This window comes from Pectinophora gossypiella, chromosome 14 (genome assembly GCF_024362695.1).
Source record: "Pectinophora gossypiella chromosome 14, ilPecGoss1.1, whole genome shotgun sequence".
Taxonomy (NCBI): domain Eukaryota; kingdom Metazoa; phylum Arthropoda; class Insecta; order Lepidoptera; family Gelechiidae; genus Pectinophora; species Pectinophora gossypiella.
The window spans coordinates 5,285,018-5,309,827 of record NC_065417.1 but is presented as its reverse complement, the minus strand read 5'-3'; the positions used below and the strand labels follow the sequence as shown (position 1 = coordinate 5,309,827).

The 24,810-nt window shown below is 38.6% G+C and overlaps 3 protein-coding genes across 9 annotated transcripts in view; 1 reads left to right on the top strand and 2 right to left on the bottom strand.

The window, feature by feature from the left end:
* LOC126372527 (CYFIP-related Rac1 interactor B) overlaps positions 1-8,645 on the bottom strand; it is a 66,463-nt gene extending 57,818 nt beyond the window's left edge. The window contains exon 1 of the mRNA XM_050018336.1: positions 8,072-8,645. Within this exon, the coding sequence (XP_049874293.1) occupies positions 8,072-8,386 (315 nt within the window). The 5' untranslated portion in view covers positions 8,387-8,645. The remainder of the gene's footprint in view (positions 1-8,071) is intronic.
* Positions 1-24,810, top strand: part of LOC126372577 (nuclear envelope phosphatase-regulatory subunit 1) — a 598,500-nt gene that overhangs the window by 63,559 nt on the left and 510,131 nt on the right. The window lies entirely within an intron of this gene.
* The window catches only part of LOC126372430 (protein FAM135A), a 43,880-nt gene continuing 28,739 nt past the window's right edge, over positions 9,670-24,810 (bottom strand). For both annotated transcript variants that reach the window (XM_050018176.1, XM_050018175.1), the window contains 11 exons: positions 19,837-20,014; positions 19,275-19,435; positions 18,471-18,677; positions 18,064-18,134; positions 15,009-17,980; positions 14,793-14,925; positions 14,177-14,365; positions 13,931-14,096; positions 13,307-13,515; positions 12,632-12,879; positions 9,670-12,047 (listed from right to left, as the gene is read on the bottom strand). In XM_050018176.1, the coding sequence (XP_049874133.1) occupies positions 11,859-12,047; positions 12,632-12,879; positions 13,307-13,515; positions 13,931-14,096; positions 14,177-14,365; positions 14,793-14,925; positions 15,009-17,980; positions 18,064-18,134; positions 18,471-18,677; positions 19,275-19,435; positions 19,837-20,014 (4,723 nt within the window). In that variant the 3' untranslated portion in view covers positions 9,670-11,858. The remainder of the gene's footprint in view (positions 12,048-12,631; positions 12,880-13,306; positions 13,516-13,930; positions 14,097-14,176; positions 14,366-14,792; positions 14,926-15,008; positions 17,981-18,063; positions 18,135-18,470; positions 18,678-19,274; positions 19,436-19,836; positions 20,015-24,810) is intronic.

Sequence of the window (24,810 nt, the reverse complement as noted above, 5' to 3'; positions counted from 1 at the left end):
GCAAATTTGAATTTATTACATGAAGACCTGGAATTCAATTGCTCATAACTAATGCAAATATGAATTTAGGCGGCCAATACTCTCGCATGTGATTTGTAGATAGTGACAGAGTAGGCACACTTCGGGTTGATACCCCCGTTCCGTTACACCCTGTATATTCGTGTACTGCGCGGCGCGGTTGTCAATCCGACCCTTGCGAAAGAGTAAATTGAAGAAATAGTGATTAAATAAAATAATTCATATTTTATTCAAATTATTATTATCGAAAGAAAAAATAATGCAGGAAGGAAAAATAATTAATCTCGTCGTTAGCTGATCCCGACAACGACGCAGGAAACTATTTTTAGGTCAAGTGAGTCACGCAACCTTACACATAATCACCATAATGCATTGTTTTGACACTTACATTATAAATGCAATACACCGTTAAATATTAATGTGACATTTTGGAAAATAGAGTTGGCATAGTGAAGCCGTGCGTGTTGGGGGACTAAGAAATTGGAAAGGTGATATGAAGTATGTAAGAGTGGCAATTTTTTAATGGTCGATTTGTAGAGAGTCATAATTATGTGATAAAATACGTTTATAAATAACATGAAGAACTAAAAACATTGTTTTGACATCAGCATTGCATCACGCCTGTATCCCCGAAGGGGTAGGCAGAGGTGTATGGTATTACACCTACTCCTCGCCAGCTATGTTTAGGTCCCAAGTAATAAGGGGCAAACATATTGCCATTAACCGGGCACAAATCCAGGAAAACACGTGATATAAATTACGATCTAAACATGATTTGAAATTCGTAAAGTGGTTTAGAACCCGGAGAGCTGGGGTTCGGGATTCATTGTTTTGACGCAAACAGAATTGACCTTAAAAAAACATACGTAATTTTTTACCTTCAGTAAAACCAGAAGGATCTGTTCATGAAAACTTCCGGAGAGCAGGTGCAACTTGCACGCTATTATACCATCAGTTAATAAACTCTAGTCTAGTTCATTAAAAAATAAAACCGAGCAGGAAACGACTGCACCTCAGAACTTTTTACACTTATTATTCTTAATATGGAAAAGTCCGATATATCCAACCGTATTTCGTGGTACCAGCTTGATGTCTGGCTAAAAGCCTGAATTTTTCACGAGTAATGCAGTTTGCGCAAACACGTTTTGCCGATGAAAAGTTTTGTTGATTTATGATCTGTTCAAACGGAGTTTTAAAGTTGCGCGGTTTATTCGCGATCGTGTTTCAAAGCCAACGTTTTATTTCTCCGTATATATTTTGTACAAATCAAATAAGGAGAAGCGATCGATCGCTTTGTGTTCCCAAAAAGGATTCGGTATAAAGATAGGATGAACCTAAAACAATATCTGCAATCGCTGACCCGCTTGCGCAGCGTGGAGATAAGGGCCAATGCTCCCACGGACATTTTATTTTATTTTAGTCATAATCATAGTATTTTACGAGAGAGGCTCAGTAGTGAACTGATAAATGTTGATGGCAACACGAATGTTTTTTTCGCGAGTACAAATGTTAAATGTAGAAAAAGTCCTCACGATGCTAAGAGAATGCATGTCTAAGGCATTTTGGGAGAAGGGTTCGCGTTGTTCAATTCTTGACCACTTACTGCATATGGCCTGGCCCTACTACAGCCTATTTAACGTAGCATTTATAATGACAGCAGCCGGGTCTGCATGACAACCGCGCCGCGCGCGGCGTGAATTATATTAAGCGCTTCGACCAACAGCCGTTTGACGATCATCTACGTAGATAGCATTCGTATCGTTTATTGGTCCAAGCACACGATATAATTAGCGCCACACGCGGCGCGGTTGTCATGCAAACCCGGCTGGAGAGAGTTATCATCGCCTAGTGCGAAAACGGCGAGAGGTATCCTCTTTTCCACTAAAAGTTGGTATGACAGAGACGAGAGATGTCATCGCTACAAAAAGCTAAATATAAAGTTATAGTAAAGAATTATACAATTGCCTCTAGACCTAGAAGGACGTACATTGACCAAATTGGAGATGTCCTTAGAAAAGGTACAGTACGATCTACTCTGAACCGGCGTGCGTGTACGATTTATGAATGTAGAATCAAGGGAAGTGTATCGGAATCGAAGCAAATGGAATTCCAGTCTCTGCTTACCTCGGTGGGAAATATGCGTGAGTTTATTTATGTATGTATACGTTTACACTTATTACTCATCTTGAGCAACAATAGTCTTAGGCACGTTAAGCCGTTGGTCTCGGTTACTACTTACTGAAGTAAGTAGTCGTAGTAGTCGCCTTTGGCGGCTCAATAATAACCCTGACTACCTCACAACCCACATGATAGAAGAGACTAGAGAAACTAGAAAACTAGACTAGCGAAATTCTAGTTAGACTAACAAAAAATTTAAATAGTTTCATAGCTGGTAAATTCATAGTGCATTATCGAAAAGTACACGTATAGGTTAGTTTATCATTGACATGATAATCTTCGTTATAAATACGCTGCATTGCAGATATAGCTGTGGAAATACTTGGAATCATGACATGGTATGATAGTCCAACGACATTCAAAGATTGTTTTAGTTTCGCACGTAAGAACATGGAATGTTGTTCAACTAGCGAATGTTGGTGACTTAGTTTGAAGATGTTTGGAGAAAGAAAGAAAGAAAGAAAAAATATTTCCAAAAAAATTAATAAATATTTTTTTTTTTGTTATGTATCATTATATGTTTATTGCACCAGCCCGTGCTCCAATGAATAATCTTCTTTCACCCTAAGGTTGCCTGGCAGAAATTGCTGTTTAGCAATAAGGCCGCCTATTGTGCTTATGTTTTATTCGTATGTTTATGTCCTTTATATATGTTGTTGTGCAATAAAGTATTATTGATTGATTGATTGATTGATAAATATTTATTTTTTATTTTAATTTATTTATTTTTGGAAAGAAGTATACGTAATATTGTTAAACAAAATGTTCCTCGGTAGGACCTGTCATTATCATCTCTATAGCATTATCCCCTTTTGACAAGGTCCGCTGACCTAACCTGAAGACAAAACAGGTCCGGTTTTTAAACAGCAGTCGCGACTGCCTATTTGACCTTCTAGCCCGAAGGAAAACCAGCCCGATTCAGATAAGGTTACATATACCTCCGAACAGAAATTTTTAGGGAAATTACTTTCCTTACGATGATTTCCTTTACCGCAGAGCACGTGATAATCATTTATGATCCAAACATGAATTCGAAAACAAATTCGACAATCATTGGTTTAGGACTGTGCTGGATTCGAACCTGCGACCTCAAAGTGAGAGGCATGCGTTGTACCAACTGGGCTACTACGGCTCTAAATGATGAACACTAATGAATCCAAGATTTTATTGCTCAATTCCATGATGAGAAAAACTGCGTGAACTTAGATAGAAAAACTTGTGAATCACGAGTATCGTATGTCTTTGTCATTGCTATAGTTTTTATAGCGCTTCTTGTTAACAAGTAAGTGTGTTTTAATAAACATTATTACTCCGTTTGTACAATAGAAATCTAGAGATGTATTGAATATTTTTTGTGTGGTAGGGGACAACATGTGTAAAAAATTGACTAAAAGATTACGATTACGTGCGATACTAGTAGGACACAATGGTTATTGGACATACAGACCGTTTCGACAACCCCTACGACAACCTATAAGCACACCCCGAACACTTCATACAAACAACCGCGTTTTACACAGACACTACACATTGACATTATCGTACACGCGCATACAGATGCGCGTGTACGATCACACACACAGGTGTGTGACGTCTAACACCATACGAATCAAATCTAAACTATGTTCGAGGTGAGGGTGAGGTAAACCTAGCTCAAGACGTCGGTGGGGAGCAGAGAGTTGCCGTTCTATACGTAGTATTATTCCTTATTCTATGCTGTTAGGCTGGTAGTCATCACTACACGGTTCATGATATTATCATAAGACGCAAATAGCAAAATTGCTCCTTGTTATCTTCTGACGAGTAGGTCTGTTCTGTTGATTGTAATCGCAACAGCAATGTCGCGAGTGCCATAAACTCGCGATACTTTCTAAAATTAGCATTCTAACATTGATGACTGTTATCTGACACGCTATACACCGAGCAGTGGAAAGTATTACCAATTCCTTAACTAAACATCAAGTTCCTTGGCATGCATTCCACCGCCTATACCATATAAGCGGTTTTCATTTTGACACGAATGATGTGGACACTTAACAAGACACGACGAATTTATTAAAATCATCATAGAAGGGAAGATAGAAGGAAAGAGGTCTTACATGGAACAGATAAGGAGAAGGCAAACGTCTTCTCTTGTAAAGAAGTGAAACAATTGGCCTTTGATAGACAAGAATGGTGAATGCCGACAAGAGCGTGACTCTTTAGCCGCAATATTACTTAGGCGTTTGCACAAAAACGTAGTTTTCTAGATGGCTATTAGTCATTTACGCTGTGATGGCAGTAACGGCCTCTGGGGTCAGTGGTAGTGCGTTGGGCTCACGATCTGGAGCAGACATAACAGAAAAATCGCTTTGGACCCCTAATTCGGTGAGGATATTGCAGGCTGATCACCCGATTGACTGAATGTAAGATGATCTGTGGTTCAGAACACACGTGGTCCCGTTTACTACTTACAAATGTACGTGGTCGTGGCGGTTTCTGGGGTTTTTAGTGGCAATAATAAGTTAATAACCCGGACAGCAGGGTTGCCGAGATTGGTCATCCACCTCACAACCACAACCCATGCGATAGAAGATTTACGCAGTTTGCAACAATTGCAAATCGCCATTACACGTTTTGTCACAAGCTTTGAAATATGACACAACCCGTAAAGAGCCTCTCAACTCCCGAACAGTCTCGTAGCCACATTGTCTCCGGGCATACAGACACAAATTAATTTATGCTCCATATATCAGACGAATTCAATAATTCAATTGATGGTTCCATTGCCCCTAAAGGATGCGTTGTGAATTCCCACGCGGCTTCTATGTGATGCGCTGGTTTGATTGGATGATTGTCACGTATGACGGGATAGCTAAATGCAGCCAGGAATTCACCCAGGGTGGGGACGGGGCTGGTGCTGCCAGGCAATTGCCTTCTCTTTTTGTTTCGCCAGGAAACTCTAAGCGACGCTAATAAAGAAGATTTAAGTATGCGATTTGAATGTACCTACCTAGATGATTTTGTTTCTTTTGATTTAATAAATAACTATGTATTTGAAACTCATCATTCATCACTTAGGGTTACCACCCTTAAAAAACTAATCTCAGCTGAGACTGCCCTCAAGATCCTACTCAAGTCCCTGTTTTTATATAAGAACTGTCATATTGACATGATGTTGAGCGCAGTCTCGAAGCTGAGATTAGTTTATTAATACCACCCATTGTCTGTTATAAAATATATGTTACTTTGGAGATGAACCTGAAGATAATTCGTAGATTCATCATCAACATAACGGCCTCCATGGTCCAGTGGTTGAGCGTTGTGCTCACGATCCGGAGGTCCCAGGTTCGAATTCCGATGGGGACAAATCGCAAAAATCAGTTTGTGATCCCTAGTTTGTTACAGGCTGATCACCTGATTGTCCAAAAAGTAAAAAGATCCGTGCTTCGGAAGGCGCGTTAAGCCGTTGGTCCCGGTTACTACTTAGTGATGTAAGTACGTAGTCGTTACACGAGTCATGTAAGGGGCCTATGGCGGCTCAGTAATAACTCTGACACCAGGGTTGATGAGGTTGGTAATTCACCTCACAGTCCACACGATAGAAGAAGAAGAAGATCTACATAACATGCCTCAGCATCACGCCTGTATCCCTGAGGAGGCAAAGAAATAGAGGTGTGTGTTTTGTCATCAAAAGTGTAAATACTGGCATATAGGGTAGGCATGTATTGCATGTTGATGGAAGTAGCAATTGTTGGGCATTACCACGCTAACTTACACGTCGTTTCATACGCATATTGTATAGATTTGAAGAGATGTTTAGCACTCTGCTCGCACGAAGTAGCATTTTGTGCTTAAAGATAATAATTCCTAAATTAGTATTATAATGAGCTTCCGTGCTCGGTCGGCTGAGCCAATAATTAGCTAATTAATATGTCAGAATATCGTATGGATCGAAAAATGGCTCTTTAAACACTACATATCACTGTTGAGACGTAATAGTTACGTAAATTGGATAACTATAGAGATGTAAAAATTGACCAATTACGATCCGCCTTTCTTTGCGTGACATGCGCTGATTTCAAGAATTATTAACTGCAATTTTATAATAACTTGATTAGATGATTGCGTCTGCAAGTGATTTAGTCATTTTCAAATATGGAATTGGTTTAATTTGTCTTCAACCAATTACTTACCTATATTTTGACTAATCTATTAGGATTTTTTTTCTAACGAAGGGATGCTAAAGTTTATTTGTAGTAGATAAATAAGTAGTTTTCTGATACAAACAGTATTTGTATTATAATTTTTAATATGCCTTTGTGCAACTATTGGTACTCTTATTAAGTTTGAATGTGTTTTTTTTTTTCGTTTATTATCGAGCATCGCCTACCTTTTCTTTATGCCATTATGTTTTATCTACAAACTACACTTATTACAGGTGTCACATCTCTAATAAAGTTACTGTGACCACATTTTGTGCTTACCATCTGTACAACCAATAATGCAAGAATGGGAACCCTTCTCATTATGTCTTTCACAATTACACTATTTGAAACATCTTTGAAATTGTTTCATTACTTATTGACTACGACAATATTCGTTTAATTAATTTATAATAATGAGTGTTATGGATTTTAATTTTAAAATTTAATGAGGAGCTCGGTGGCGCAGCGGTAAACGCGCTCGGTCTGCGATTGTTGAAGTTAAGCAACTTTCGCAAAGGCCGGTCATAGGATGGGTGACCACAAAAAAAAAAGAAATTTTCATCTCGAGCTCCTCCGTGCTTCGGAAGGCACGTTAAGCCGTTGGTCCCGGCTGCATTGGCAGTCGTTGATAACCATCAATCCGCACTGGGCCCGCGTGGTGGTTTAAGGCCCGATCTCCCTATCAATCCATAGGGAAGGCCCGTGCCCCAGCAGTGGGGATGTTAATGGGCTGGTGATGATGATGGATTTTTAAGTTTATTAGGTTATTATAATGTAGGTACCTAATTATAATGTTTTAGTAAATTAATCATACTTCTGAAATTTAATTAAAGGCCAATTTTTGAAGGAATTTTCATTACTAGCACACCTGGGACACTTCATACCGACAACCTCATTTTACACACTCACCACACATTGACATTATCTGTATGATATCAGTGTGACTTCTGACGTCATATGATTGAAGTTTAATGTAAGACCGAGGGGGTGAGGTAAACCTAACTCAGCCGCTGGTGGGGGAGCGGAGAAATGTCATTCTATATGTTATGTTACTAGTGACAGTAAATTTCACAAAAAAGTATTATTCATGCATGCCATAAAGAGTTGTGTTTACAATTTCATATGTTATCTGTGAGAGTCATGATGTGACACAGTGTACATAGACGTAATCTCTCTGATAAGAATCCTCGTGATAGCGCTGCTTCAAGCCAACAATGTTTGCTATACTATATTTTATTATTAAGCATATTACATTGAAATGTAAGCGGTGTTTAATTAACAATGTAGCTACTTTATCTTTAAGGAAAAGTACACATATGGGTATTTACTTTAAGTTGTTTTTGCATAATATGACATAATGCTACTACTTAGTATCCTTTATGTAAAAATTGTATTTGATTAAATTGTATTGATTATATTTATATTGTTTTTCTGATAGACACAGTGTACTTTTATTATCATTAATAAAAATAATTGTAGATAAATATTTTTAAAAGTTGGAATATGATATGCCTTACACAACTTATATTAAAATGTAGTAAATAAATTCATCTACCCACGAAAGATTCAAATTGCTAACATTCAAAACATTTAGAAGTAGAATCAATTGAATTTAAAAATAGAATAGGTAAATAAATAGGCACATTGTAAATGTCGTTATTAAAAGCGAGAATAAGAGAGTGACTCACGCGTTGTAGCTGTAGGGAGTGGTTGTAGCAGCGAAGCAGTTTATCCACCAGGGGTTTGATGGCGCGCCACGCGCGCTCCTGGGATATAGGTGAAGGGTCCGCTATTGCCTCCCGGATCTCCTTCCCCGCCCCTTTGTAACACTGTATCTCTTCCAAAATTCTCTCTGAATCCAATAACACCCTCTGTACCTCCTCATACACCTCCTTTTCGGTCTCCGTAGGCGCAGCGTTCTCAAAGTCCAAGAAAATATCGTATCGCGGCGACGAACAACAGTTCGAGTCGTCGCGTGCCAGCAAACTCAGCAATTTCCCCATTTTTATTCACAAAACTCCCACAATTTTTATTAGAAAACCCTCATTCGATTATATTTTATGTTACGGTTGCCTTCATCAATATGGGCAGTTCACGGTATTTCTCACACTACTGTATTAATGTCACACTTCATTATGTTGCAAAGTTCAGTTTTTATTGTGTACAAAATATTAATTAGCTAGGAAAACGATTTATTTAAATAAAATACGCCCAAAATAAAACAAAATCGTTGGACATACAACGGCCCACTCTCCCCGACTGCGACAAGCGAACTGTCAAAATGTTGGAATAGTGCGTACCGCGATACCGCATCATAGTCGATTTTTGTTCGGTATCCGAAATTCGTTAACAAATCGATTAGATTGAAATATAGGACTCATCATATTTTTGATAAGTTGTATTTAATCATTATTAATTAGTATATCATACAATTACTATAGTTCGCTAAGTTATAATGTTATATGTGTTAGTTTGTCATGTGTTTCTTCATCGAACTTAAAAACTTGACATATTATTTCTGCATTATGAATTTTAAAAGGATATTTTTTTACGAAAATATGGTTGGATGGGTGGGAAAATTGTTATTGTTTTTAATTTGTTAACGGATAAAATATCCGATAACTATTGACATCACTATTGTTTGTAAGTGTTGCTATAACAAAATATAATGTCCGTCAGATACTTTTTAATTTCAAACATTGGTCACTCGCTATTTGATCCTTCTAGTAATTCAAATTGATTGTAATTTAATGAATTATGAAATTTAAGTAAAGTAAGTTTCTCTATCCCCTTTTTAGAATAAGTAAAAAAGTAAAACTTACATAAAATCAGTTTATATGTACGAATACCAGTAAGACACTCGGGTAGGCTACGGAGATACGAGGTAGGCGGGTAGGCAGAGCCATTACTCCCTAAAATACAACTTTAAACATTGATGTCATCGTCTACTTATTTAACTTTTGCGACAAGTATCTAGTTTATTTGTTTAAAATAAGTAGGAAATTTTTACTTAAGTGAATATAGCTGTGGTAGGCAAGTTGGATAATTGTTCGACTTTCAACTAACTAAACTAATGATTTACGATTCATGTTTGAATCGAATTTCCTCAGAAATGCGCAGGCGGCCACTTCTGTAAAAACTCGTGAAAGCGGGATAACGCTAGGGAGAAAAGAAAGGAAAGTTTTACTTACTTACTGATTATTGATTTACTACTATAGCAAGTAGTACCTAGTAGAACAATGCTACTGTTTGTTTTCTTTTGGTCAGGGTATGAGTAAAACAATAATTCCAGGCATTATAATAGTTAATTTATTTATTATCATAAGTGTATAACATCGACACGTTGCCATTAAACACACGAATGTAATTTACAAATAAAATTCAATTTCTATATTTACAAAATCTCTTCCCTTTTTCTGATACTTTCCTATGTTCCATAATTCAATCCATAAAAGCATGCTCGTGAGCAATATTTGAGGTATTCCTATTTCTATCCCAGTAAGTAAGTATATTGAATTATTAAAAATTAATGTAAGAAATTCCAAGGCCCTGTATAAAACATTACCTACAGTTAAATAGAGAGAAATGGACAGAGCAAGAATAACTATTTATCAAATTATATTCACTACTTACGTAAGAAATGATAGTCCTATGAAACTTATCGGTATCTTGATCGTATATTTTTAAAGATCAGTCTAACATTCGATAAAAATTTACAACTTTTAAATCTCTAATATTATTTTTATTTTTAATTAAGGCTATGGCCGCATAACGTATTAGAGGCCTCATCAGATTTCCTCGTTTCTTTTGTCAGGAACATAAAAATGGTGAATTGGTTACAGGTAGGTATATCAGGTGGTGAGGTGATAGATAATTTTAGAATTTCTTCTAATTGCCAACCATTAGCAAGACGGGTTAAAGGCGAAAAAGTAAATGATGCAAAATTATTTTTAAAAAGCGCTATTTATGATCCCTTTGCCTGTGAATGGTGTATTTAGGCACCTAATAAAACATGTTTTACCTCAAGTTAATCTAAATAATGATGCTCATGGATTAGGTAGCTCTATTACCTACAATATCACGGTATATATTTTGGATCATCGGAATAAGGCCATCAAACTACTTACCCTTTTTTAATGAATAATGACAGATAGGTACGTGGCATGATACATCAAAGTTGATACTGTCCATGTAGACAACAATAAGTAGGTACAATAATAATATTACAAATAACATCTATAATATCTACATTCTTCTAAATTGTAGTCTTAATTATTTGGTGTAAAGATCCGTCTTACATCTAGGTATTACTTATTTTAAACGCATTTCTGTTTGCATAGACCATTATTCACTCTACTCCTCAAATATTTAGGACACTATTCGTATTATCACACTTTTCAATGTTTGTCCGTTCCTGTCTGAATTTACAACTTTTAAATCTTTTTGTGTATGATCGGGCAGTATCATGATTTAATTAAATGCTGGCAAATGCGTTAGCACAATACTTAGAAAAACTAATAGATGTTTGGTGTTCTTAGTGACTAGCAGCCGTTTTAATTTACAGTCCTCGTAACGTTACCAAATGGATATTCATTTGAATGAGGGATTTTATAGGCTACGTTCCCTAAAAAAATATAGATGGCGGTTGTAGAGTACACCTTTTGTAGACTGCCATGATTTGGCTTGCCAACACACCATCACTCTGTACAGGCAGACCGTCCTGCATTGACTGACTGTTTGTCTTGCTCTGTATTCAGATGACGTATGCGCCCGAGACAAGGATAGCAATATCAATACACTACAGCGGTGTTCAGATTTAACGTGATAATTGCATATTTTCTCATTGATCGGGGTACATAATTATTAAAAAATATACTGTAATGGCAGAGGCAATAAAAATAATTGCTGCTTGATATCTGGATTAGATGCGTATAGGATTATGTTACTACGGTTGCTACCAATATTGCTTCACATTATTTTGATCAGAATAATAATGGGTGGAAGATGTGTTGTGCCTGGGTGTAGTAACAAGGGTCATAATTTTATACTCAAAAGCAAAGATACAAGTTGCTTATGCTTGTAATCCATTAAATTAGAAGGAAAATCTGTACAGCGCCATCTATTTTTCTTAGGGAACGTAGTCTGGTAAGACTCTCATTGTTTTTTTTTTATTTGGTTCAAGATGTACCTGTCAGTGCCCATTGACCTGCAAATGTCATTGTCAACCTATACTGCAACCAAAGCCAAATACCCGCACCATAAAACATACAAGCGTTTAAACCTTCACATACTGTTCCAAGCCAAAGTTGCCGTTTACGTCTTTTTTTCTTTCATAACACAACATTTACCAAATTCAAGACGTAAAATCCACCAACAAAGGTACCCTTTCTCCTAAAACATCGATTTACTAACATGTAATCATAACGAATACAAAAAATAATAATTTTAGTTACAAGAAGGGTTAGTAATCGTTGATTATCGGAAATACTTTAGCGCCGAGACAAGAAGGAACTTTTCTATGAAAAGGTCGGAGTCTAGGGCTGCGATGTGGGCCGCCCTGCCGACCAGAGCACTCGCCGTATGTGGCAGCGCGTGCTGCACGTCGTATCGTACCACTGACACCGTCGACGCACGCGCCGCTAGCGGTGACACCATGTTGTGCACCTGGAATGTAGACAAAAAAGTAAAACATTATGATTTCAACTGGCAACACTGTAGTTTACCCGCCATTTTTTTAAAAATGATATTTCGTGTAAGCAGTCTAAGTCTGATGTTTTTGAAAGTCAATTGTTATTACTTGTGGCATAATTTTGTAATAAATAATTTCTTTCTTTACATTTAGGACCGGATAATGCTACTTCTATAATTATACTGGGCGTTGAAAAATCTCTACATGTAACCCCTTTACCTACGTATAAAGAAAGTCATCTAAAAAAAACCCTTACTAAAAAAAATTATTTCCTTGACTGTTGTCCAATGCTGATGGGGTAATTTGTATTGAAACTTAATATTTAAAAGTAATCTTCTTTGAATTCTCAATTTTGTCTACAAAAGCGTATTAGTGAAGGAAAACTTTAATAATGTTAAAGTTTATATTTAATATAAGTATATTATAATCTAATCTAGCCTATAAGAACCCACTGCTGGGGAAAGGCCTTCCCTACCTCTTCTGCGGTCCTATGCGTTAAAAAAAAATAAGTTAAAACTTAAAATGACGTAATACGAGCGCAAAATATAAAAATACAAACCATTTCCCTGTAAGCTTGTCCCAATAAAGACGTGTCTTTAGCAGCAGCCTTGCACAGTTCTAGCCTGGCTGAATGCAGCGGCACGTATCTGTCTTGACCTGACCCACAGAGCAAGATGTGTTTGAACTGATGGAGCTGACTTCTCTCACTCAAGCGGTACAGGAAGGATCTGCGAGGGTCCGAAGCATCTCTTAGCGAGAGCTGAAGAAGCGACCCTGACTTCTTCCATTTCTGCATGAACCACATGCCTGAAATTTAAAGTAACATTCTTAGAATTCGGTTTTTAGCATAGTGTGCTATTTTCGATGTCTGTCAGATACTTTGAACACATTTTGGCAATGTGTTTACTAGACAAAGGTTTTCCCAAGGCAAGTTACCGAGTCTAACAGGCTTCATTTTCTATTCTTTTTATCATGCTTTGAGCAGGGAGGTTAAAAGGGACTCATCGAAACAATTCATCTAAAAAGCAATACTTATTGCTATTATATTAATATTGACATTTGCGCATATAAAAAAAAAGTAAACATTGCTCTATGTCAACAAATGTCAAATAGAAATATTGCTTTCTAAGACGAATTGTTTCTATGTGGCCTTTTTAGCATCCCGCTTCATTGATTGGGAGGATAACTATTTTCATTCTCGTAATAATCGTCATCCTTGTTGAAGGTGACTTACCAGCGTTGACCAATCCACTGGAATTATAGAGTGTGCCAAGATGCGGACCGCTTAAAGACAAGAACGTGTGCAGTTTCCCCAGGAATGGTTTCATTTGCGGCCGAGCTAGAGCAGATCGAATGATGATAGTGCCTAAAGAATGACCTACGAAGCTTATTCTTGCCGGTTCGCTTGAATTTTGGATGTGGGTAACGATTTCTTGCACAAGCCTGGAAAATAATTTTATTATTATTTGAGTTTCTAACAAATCCGAAAAATAATAGGCCTTTTAGAAAATATTAGCTGATTGGCCTACTGTGGTTCTATATAGTTACTGTAGTCCTGTGGTTCACCGACTTGCTTCTCAACAGGGGAACGCCGGTTTGAATCCCGGTACTGGACTTTCACCAATGATTTATTAGATCCATAGATAAAATACTGATTTTAATTTAAGTGCAGTTTTCACTAACACAGTTGGTTCGACCATTATAGACGGCGATACATTGGTTTAACAAAATGCTCGGTGAGGTGTGGGTATTTAGTTCATCTTGCGATGGATGTAACTTCTGACTTACATCATTGAGATATAGTCGTGAGCTTATGTTACGATTAGAAACTAATTAAGGAAGAAAATTGTTGTCTCACCTATCAGTCATAGTATCGAAGTCAGAGAAGGTGTCACCCTGATTTCTCTCGGACATCAGAAAGTCTAGCCTAGCTCCTGGCAACCCGAGTTCTAAGTAAGTTTTTACCAGACGAAGATCTGCTGCATTACCGTCTAAGCCATGAACGCAGATTATTAGGTGTAAACCTGAAAAGATTCATAAATATTAAGGTTTGTAGTTAAAGAAGAAGAAAGTATTATATTGTACATATAAGTGACAGTTTTACCTTCAGGATTAAACATCCTATACTCGTCACTGATATGGAAATACGGTAGAGAATTCTCAAGAGGGGGAAAGTCCGAGTAAATAGCTCCTGGGTATTTGACGCTCTGTCTGAATTCTTCTCTGCACTTGACGAAGAGACGCTCAGACTCAGCCAAACCGAAGATACTGACCAGGTTGCTCTCACGTTGCTCTGGAAAATGTATGATACTGAGGATTATTTTGAAGATCTATTTGTTTAATATATTTCTTCGTTTGTAATTTCCATACATTTACAAGGTTCTTTAGGGATAGGGTTATTGACAGTGACTTGTGAGCAGAAGCTTACTTGCAACGTGAGCAAGCACAGGTTTTGCGATTCTGTTGACTATTTTAATGAGTTTTTTTAATGACCTTACCTTTATTCCCGTTTTCATTTCTACTAGCCAATTCTCCAGTACTTTGACTTTTGTTAAGAGTACTGGAAGACGGTTGTGTAGTCGAATTTACAGATTGAAGAGGCCTCAGTTTTCGCCTCTCCATAATACCTGATGAAAAGCCAAGCCCGACGTTAGTATTAGTGGCGGAAGCAAAGAAGGGTTATTTGATAACAGAAAAGAAGACCATGTACATAAAAATACCTTCGCAAACGTGATATAAGGGATTATCCAACTGAAGAGTTGATGGCTGCGGTGGCTGCTTTCTCGGTGTCTTTGAAGGTGTTGATGATTTGCTACTTTGGCGACTCAGCTTAGGTGATTTTGTTGGAGGATCCTAAAAAAAAATCATACAATAATTTTATTATAAATAATTGAGGAAAATTTAATGTAAGGAAATAGTTGGGTGATTTTTATTACCTTAAACGCGTCCGGAGGCGGTGGCGCATCTCTAAATTGTTGCGGTGGGGGCAAATGTTCGTAATCGTTATCGCCCATAAAATGAGCCAAATCTATTTCCGATCTCGCCTTGTTTTGATATTTCTGTATTGCTCCCATAGGTCCCGGGACTCCTTTCTTGTGACTTTTACAAGCTCTCTCTGCTGCTGCAGCCGCAGCGAGACTACGAATTTCAGCGGCTATTAACTTCTCTGTATATTCTATCCTGTCTTTTAAAGCTCTGTCTACTGGACCTTTCGCTTGTGGAGTTTTTGCTGGAATCTCCTTGCGTATGTATGGGTGCAAATTGTCGCCAATAGTTTGAGATTTCTTCACTGTTCCTTCACTAGAACCTTTTGAAGTAGAAGAATAAGATTTTCCCTGAACAGCGCTGAAGGAATTATGCCTCTGATTGAGTTTCGCAGGGTTTACATCTGAACATTGCTGAAAACAACTCGCATTGCACGTGTCTGAATTACATCCCGCATCTATGCCGTTACTATGCATCAATTTATTCAATTCACATTGACTATCTGTACATATGGAATCACTACATATAGTGCATTCTTCACAAATTTCTTTATCACAGCATTCTATTTGCTCATTAGAGTTATTTTCAGAGACCTTTACTGCTAATTTTAGCAACCGTTCCCTTAGTTGTTCGCCATTCAAAACGGTTCGTTTGAAATCGCTTATCGTCTCACCCTCCACCTTTTGTCGCTTTTCGACAGAATTATCTATTTTTTTACTGGACACCTTGGGCGCAGTTGTATTACTACTAGGAGGTGGAAAGTTTTGGTTTAATTGACTACTAGCATTATCTGGGGTAGATGCACCAGAACTTCTTCCACTAGATACCCATCCACTTTGCTCGCTCAAACTTGAAGTGGAACTACTTTTACTTCCTTTCTCGTCCTTGGATAGAAAGTTTTCCGGTGGTAATATCTTGAAGTCTTTATCTGCTATATCGAGTGGAGGTGATTCAAAAGCTGGAGGTGGGGCTAAATTAGGAAGTGATTCTGAGCCGTAAGTGTTGGTTAAGTTCGGTTCATCTAAAACAGAAGCCGCACTTCTGCAATGTCTTAATAGTTCGGGACCATGATCAAGGCTATATGGAACACTAGCTGACGATTCTAGTCTTCTTAGCTCAAAAGGTATACTTTCGTTGCTAGAAGAAGAAGCAGCTTCCGACATTAGTTGCGTCATTTTTTCAGACGCCTTATGTTTAGTTCTTTTCTCTGGTTTCCCACTTGACCTACTACTTTTTGGAGTCGCTACGCCAGATTTAGGTGTGGTTCTTCCCGATTTAGGTGTAGCCAAACCAGATCTTGGTGTTATAGCACCTGATTTAGGAGTACCTTTACCAGATTTAGGTGTTCCTCTTTCAGACTTTGGTGTACTGCGTTCAGATTTTGATGTATGGCGGTCAGATTTACTATCTTTAGACCTAATAGAATGATGGCTACTGAGAGAGTCTCTACTCGAATGCATTTTCGTGCCATTTTTACCGTTGTTGTTTAGTTTGGATTCTTTGGATCGACTTTTCTTATGTCGTACCGAGGGCATCGTAGAGTGAGGAGTTGATGGTGGTGTCTTCGAATACGTTGATTTGGAAGTTCCATCACTACTTCTATCTAAGGTCATTACAAATCCACTGTCATCGCTACTTTTGCTAGATTTCTTTTGATAGTTTTGAATAAGGCTACCCGTATTGAAGTCGTAACTCCAGTCTCCTTTTTGCAGATAATAATTCAGTTCATGTCGCAGTTGGTTACGAGCAGCTTCAATGTCGATCTGTTGCTGGCTCTCCATATTTTGATGGAATACATGAGTAGAGTTTGATCTGTGTACGTGCTTACTAGAAACTAAGTTATTCTGATCAGTCACTTGATTTTTCCCACTAACCGGTGGGTAAGAATTACGTGGAGGCAACATAGGACGGGGTAAATTTACACTGTAGCCTCTTTGAAATTCTAACGGATTACGAATAACATTATTCACTTGCATTGTACCCTGATTACCGAAAGTATAGCCGTACACCTGATTGGGATTAGGTTTCATGATTCCATCGTATTTATACCCTGCATTATGAAATACGTCATTGTTCATCACAAGTTGATTGTAGTTCATATTGCATGGATTTTTATATTTTTCTCTGAATTCATTAATATTTCTCCTGTAGTCTTCGCCTTTAGTTCCCGATCTAATTGTTGTGCTTGTAGGATAAGCAGTAGTAGTGACGCTCCGAGGTAGAGTTGTGGGCTTCATCTGCTGCGGGGGTAAGTATGGTTTTGGATTTGGATAATTAACCGAAGTATTCGAAGTGTTTCTCACATCCCTCTTTGAGAATGCATGTGAGTTGCTAAGAGGCGCCATTTGTGAAACTCTTAGTTGATCTAATGATTTGCTGTGTCGCGCTGGTAGAGTGCTGACTCCGCTAGTTATTTCATGTTTTTGTGTAAATACTTCATTAGAATCGCTTTTATCCTTTCCAACTCTAGTCAAGGTGCTGCTTTTTGTTGCGTTAATATCGAGTAATGTTGATGCTGAATACCTTGACATTTGTTGTCCCTGCTGAATAGAACATGAAGCAAAAGCGCTGTTGGGTGGAAGCTGTATCTCACTGATTTGATTATTTTGTACGATGTATCTATTTCTGCCGGTTAATTCTAGCTGTTTGTTGTGCGGTTTAGTTAGTTCAACGACATTTTGTTTGACTAGAGCTCTTTTCGGGGAACCACGAGATGTTTTTTGTGGAGCAAGTGTTAATGTGGCTTGTACGACATTGGAACTTGTTTTTGGCGCATTAAATTGTGGTTCTAGGACGTCCATAATGGTCTTGGGCAGAGTAAGCGTTACTCTGGAAGCCTCAGACGATGGCCTTCTTGAGTCCATGATCGAACTTATGCTACAAACACAGTCTTCTCCAAGAGGTTCAGTACACAGAAATGGATCTGTAATGAAGATAATAAAGATATAACTTTACAGATAACTATAAAGCAATCAATGGGAAAGAAGGCACGTAAAATACTCTTACCACTGCCAGATTTACTTGCACCAGAGCTCAGGAATGAGCGACGTCTAGCGAACTCAGCTGTGTCTTGATACCTGAAGATATGAAATTCGTAATTAGCATTATGTATTTATTCGTAAGGTATATCTTGCAGAAAACAGGTAAATCTGTAAACAATAAAATAATTTTAAGGGATGTCAGCCACATAAATAAAACTATACATTTAATTACTGAAGTAAATAAATAAATTAAAATAATACTTATTTTCAGGCTTAATTAATCCAGAATGTTTTAAAGATATATACTAGAACTGGATCAGTCCATTTCAGAAGAGATATATAAGTTTCCGCTATGGAAATAAATGGCATGTGTAAATTAGTTGGGACCGACTATTCTAGAACACCAAAACCTTCGTAACGTGTAAAACTGACCTGTCTTCAAATATGATGGGCATGATATGGGGGTCGCCATCGAGGGCGATGCAGTGGACAGGCAAGGGAGGCAGGAGGGCAAGGTAGCGTGATCTCCGTGCGACCTCGCCGACGCTCTGGTACGATTGGTAGTTGCTGTCATAACAACCGGCTAGAGAGTGCCGAGGGTTGTCCAGCACGAAGAAGCATTCGGCGAAGCGTTTGATGCTGAAAATATTGAGAATCTTTAGTAACACCTGGCTCGTGTGGTGACTAAAAAGGGATAAGTAGGTAAGCAATAAGTTTCCAAAAGTTTCTACTTTTGAGCCGTTTCTAAAGAGCTCACAGATAAGTTGGGAATAAGTCTGGTGTGATCTGATGCTACCTCATCATCATCATCATCACCAGCCCATTAACGTCCCCACTGCAGGGGCACGGGCCTTCCCTATGGATGGATAGGGAGATCGGGCCTTAAACCACCACGCGGGCCCAGTGCGGATTGGTGGTTATTAACGACTGCTAATGCAACCGGGACCAACGGCTTAACGTATGTAACGTATGTACTAGAACGAGTATTAGTAAGAAACATCTAACAATAACTTCAGGGGAGTAAAAAAAGCCATATCAAAGGAATTCATCTAAAAAAGCAATATTGCTATTTGACATTTCTTGACATTGCGCATCTATTACTTTAACATGCGGAAATGTCAAATTGCAATATTGCTCTTTAGATGAATTGGTTCAATGTGGTCTTTTAAACCCCCCAGGACTCTTTCTATCTCCTTTTTAGTCATGTTGCCCTTTTATTACTGAGATATATCTTACCGTAAAGCATGATGTCGTGCAGCGAGCGCATGATGCACGTGCGGTCTGTCGGAGGTGTGGTGCAGGAACGCGCGCCAGCGCAGCGTCACCTCTGCGCATAGCCGCGCGATGTCGTGCGCAGCGCCCATCGCCCATTCCTCTTCCTCACCGGCTTCTGATTTCTGAAAATTAGCATTAATCACAATAGTTAACTTCTTAATTAGTAAATTATTCACTGTGGTACACCGAACCCCGGTACTGGATTGCACCAATGAGATATTATTTTTTCACTAATACAGTTGGCTTACCTATCACGTTGGTCTAACAGAAAGCTCGGTGACGTGTGGGTACTTAGTTCATCTTGCGATGGATGTACCACTAACTACCCCAATTGGGATATATTCGTGAGTTTATGTTATGTTGTTAACATCTTTTAAAAATTGGATTTCAAAAGGACTTCTCTTTAAAAATCACTGATTTTTTGTGTAATTTCAAGTATTCAACCTTCCAATAATCCATCTTAATTCTGAGCTACATCCAAACCTATGCCGACTCATTAAGCCCGAGTACCGCAGATACATACCCTCATTCGGCCTAGGTCGCTAAGTTCCTTGATCCGCTGCGCGACCTCCCCGACTACGGAGTTGGAGGAGGACTCTTCAGGAGTGAGGAGGACCCCGGTCGATCCGCAGACGGACAACGCGCTCTGCAGCCCTTCCAGGGATCCCAGAAGAATGCCGCACACTTCTGCGTGCACTTGCCTGTAACAGGAAATGAAGATAAAAAATAAATGCTTGATCCGCAGTTTTTGATTTCCCTCGATAATAGAATAGAATCATCACCATCTCCCTAGCATCATCCCGTTTTTCACAGGGTCCGCTTACCTAATCTGAAGATTTGACAGGTCCGGTTTTTTATAGAAACGACTGCCTTTCTGACCTTTCATACCCGCGAAGGAAAAACCAGCCCAATACATGTTAGGTCACATATCTCCGAAAATGTATTTCTCGGGAATGTGGGTTTCTTCACGATGTTTTCCTTCACCGCTGAGCACGTGATAATCATTTCTGATCTAAACATGAATTCGAAAACAAATTCGTCAATCATTGGTTTAGGCTTGTGCTGGATTCGAACCTGCGACCTCAAAGTGAGAGGCGAGCGTTCTACTTACTGGGCTACTATGGCTCCACGGCAATAGAATATAAGTTGTTTATTTTGGATATAAGTAGGTATAGGTACACAGTAGGAGTGGGCATAATAATTAAACCTTATCTCTATAAAATAAAATTTTTAACAAAAAAAAAACCGACTTCAAACGCAAAACTAAAAAGCAATAAATAAATTTACTTCGCACAAAGTAATTAGTACGTATTTTCAATTAGTTAATTAATTTTATAAATCTGAAGCCGGTGCCAAGGAAATGCTACAACGAAGTACCGATTCTTATATTTTTCAATACTGATTGTTTTGTAATTTTTTGTTTGACATTGTTTTGTAATTGCTTTGATATAGGTATTAAACAATATTGTGTGTACATTGTAATTTGATATTGTAGTAGGGTTGTTGTAGCATTTACTTGGCACCGACTTCAGATTTATAAAATTAATTAACTAATTGAAAATACGTACTAATTACTTTGTGCGAAGTAAATTTATTTATTGCTTTTTAGTTTTGCGTTTGAAGTCGGTTTTTTTTTTGTTAAAAATTTTATTTTATTTTACGATTTTAAGTGATGGTTAGACTGAACAAGGATGTAGACAGACAGATTTTCTGATTTATATTGATATATAATAATATATGATTAGTAGTGATCACAATCTTCTTCTTCTTCTTCTTCACTATTATTGATGAACATGTTTACACACACACACACACACACACACACACTCACACACGCGCACACGCACACGAGCACACGCGCACGTACACACGCACACACGCACACACACACATACACACATGTGGTTGTCAGTGGAAGCTGCTATCATACACACTCACGCACACATATAGATACAGTAGATTTCGCGTGGTTCGCTCGCTGCTAAAGCAGCTCGCGTGTCCTGTTTATTCGAAACTGTCCCTCTTCGTATGGCGGCCATCTTGTTTTTCCGCCATTTTGTTTTTTTTCACCGGCGACAGAATTTGACCAAGATTTAAATGGGTGTCGTGGAAACATACAAAATCCAGGTGCAATAGGTTTGCCAGGCCGTAGGATGTCTCCCTGATTGGGAGCAGTTTTCGAAGATGACGTTCCGATCACAACCCTATACATCATTTTTAACCCCAAGACATTTTCTGGAAAAACAAAATTTTGTATGGCGGCCATCTTGTTTTTTCGCCATTTTGTATTTTTTTCACCGGCCATTAAATTCGACCAAGATTTAAATAGGTTTCGTGAAAGAAAAATTGGTTCAGGTGCGATAGTTTCGCCAGGCCGTAGGGTGTCACCCTGATGCGGAGCAGTTTTCGAAAATCGGGAAGTATTTCCATACTTAACATGACGATTCGATCACAACCCCGATATATATTTTATACCCCGAGACATTTTCTGAAAAAAACAAAATTGTGTATGGCGGTCATCTTGTTTTTCCGCCATTTTGTTTTTTTTTTCACGCGCTATGGAATTTGACTAAGATTTAAATAAGTGCTCTGAAAGAAATATTGGTTCACGTGCGATAGTTTTGCCAGGCCGTAGAGTATCTCTCTGATGCGGAGCAGTTTTTGGTGACCAGAAAGTATTTCCGTACTCTACATGACGTTTTGAGTAAGCGCCCCATACATTATTTTTACCCAAAGGGGCTTCTTCCAAAATCGACAAAATTTTGTATGGCGGCCATCTTTTTTTTCCGCCATTTTGTTTTTTTGCACCGGCGTTTGGATTTGATCAAGATTTAAATACGTTTCGTGAAAGAAAAATTGCTCCAGGTTGTATAGTTTTGCCAGGCCATAGGGTGTCTCCCTGATGCTGACCAGTTTTCGAAGGTCGGGAAGTTTTCCCGAAGCCTAAAGAGCGATTTGATCAATATGACTTTACAAACGCACTAGTCGCTCCTACGATTTTTGAAAATTCCCCTCGATTTCTCTGGTCTTCCATCATCAGATCCTGACTTCCTTGACATGGGACCCCCTTGGGTATATCTCCTTTCAAACAAAAAAAGAATTATCAAAATCGGTTCATATACGACGAAGATATGCCCGAACAAACATAAAAAAAAAAAAAAAAAAAAAAAAAAAAATATACGGTCGAATTGAGAACCTCCTCCTTTTTTGAAGTCGGTAAAAAGGGACATCAGCTCGGCAATATGTTGTGACACTCCGACATTGAGGGAATCCCACAACGCTGATTTTCAGCTGTGCCCCAAAAAATACTAAATGTGCATTCATGGTCATATTATTAAACTCTCGGAGAATTTCCAAGCTGAAGTGGCAGTGGGCAGGACACATAGCGAGGAGAACCGATAGCCGCTGGAGCGGAAAGGTTATCGAATGGCGACCACGTGTCGGACGACGCTCAATAGGTAGGTCCGCTACAAGGGAAACCGACGATCTGGTGAAGGTCGCGGGAAGCCGCTGGACGCGGACAGCGCAGGACCGATCGTCGTGGAGATACTTGGGGGAGACCTATGCCCAGCAGTGGGCGTCGTACGGCTAATAATGATAATGATGAATGATGGGCATATTATTATTATGTTGTACGGTTACTAATTATCTACTTGCGCCGGCTGAAAACTGGATATAAGTGGATATTTTTCACTTTTCATTATGTTTCTGTATAATATTATGTCCTGGGTTCCCAATAAATATCAGTAATCAACTTATTTTTTGTTATTTTATTTTTAGACTTTATAAATCCGTTATTTTTAATTACCTACAGTCACTTTTTATTTCCGCTCATGTAGATAATGACCAGGGTCACAAAATAAGGTTTTGTGTTATTCTTACTGTGATTTCCCATCTTCTTTTTATGCTTATAAAAACCCCGTATCTCTGATGATGATCATCATCACGGTAACTCTAGGTATTCGGTAAGTAGTTATATTTTATGGTATATACCTATACAGGGTGTTAGTGACATCGTAACGAAAAAAAAAATGGAACGCCTATTTTATTGTACTAAAAACGATGGTGGGTGTTTTTCTTGTCGCAAATGTTTAATTAAGATTTTCAATTTTTACTGTGCCGCAATGTAAGTCGAACAACGCGCCACACAGACGCTAAACTTACGCGCGGCTACGTTACGCGTGTGAGATACGATGTTGATATCTAGGTAGGAGTTTTCATTCTCTTGTATTTAGATGCTTAGTAGTGGTTCAACGTTTAAAAATGTTGTTTGTTGAAGTAGAACACCTACTGCCACGATTTTTCACGCACGGTACCTACCTACCAGTTATTAAAACGTTCCTAACTTATTAACAATAAAAACCCTACTCTTGCCTTACCTTAATTGTTATTCCTTCGGATGAAGTACCTAGGTAGGTACCCTAGAACATGTCACGTCACGTAGGTATGCAACATCGCGTTTCCTCCGCGGTAGGTAGGTATCACACGCACTCACAAACACAACACCTTGCTCTTTAATAAACATCAACAATCTTCCATACTTTTGCGCAGTAAATGGTCTATGATCTATCATCATAGTCGACACTACTCATTTACAGAATGAAACAAACACTCACAAACACGAAAAAAATATCCTCGAAAAACATCACGCGATTCGGGTCAAGCTTAGTATTCGACTGAGCGGAAGCGCGCGGCGGCGTTAGCGCAAAGCATCAAAGGCGCCGACTAAGGGCGCCGACGACGCACCGGCCGCGGCCGCGTCGAGCCGACGACTAGAGAGAGAGAGAGAAGTATGTTTATGGTGCAAGTGACAGAGAAAGAAATAGTATCTGTTCGTATGCCTACTTTATTGGCGAGCGTTGCCCTTGACCCGTGCGCCGGCTATTCACCTGCGCATAGCTGAAGTTGTAGATACGTTATTATTATTATTATTGATGACATTGATAAAATTTAATAATTAGTAATTTTTATTTGTTTATTTTAAATGTGCGTTCTATGCAGCTTAAAACACAATATGGGACAGAAAAAAATCTATTATTTTTATGAATTTGGCGACAGGAAACTTCACTTGATACCTATCAACTCAAAGAAATACCTAGTATCTGTTCGTAATGCCTACTTTATTGGCGCGCGTTGCCCTTGATCCGTGAGGCTATTCACGTCCGAGTATCCATCAAGACAGATCAAACAAGCCCTAACTCGGAGGTCTTGCGTCCCAGGATCCTTTAATTATGTCTTAGAACCTTCTTGGCCTATGTGGTCCAGTGGTTGAGCGATGGGATGCGGAGGGTCCGGGTTCGTATTCCGGTGGGGACATATCACAAAAATCTGTTTATAAGGCCTTTGGTTGGGACGTTACAGGCTGATCACCTGATTGTCCGAAAGTAAAATGATCCGTGCTTCGGAAGGTACGTTAAGTCGTTGCTCCCGTCTACTAGGTACTTATGAAAGCACGTAGCCGTTACATGAATATTGTACACAGAACAGGATAGGTTTA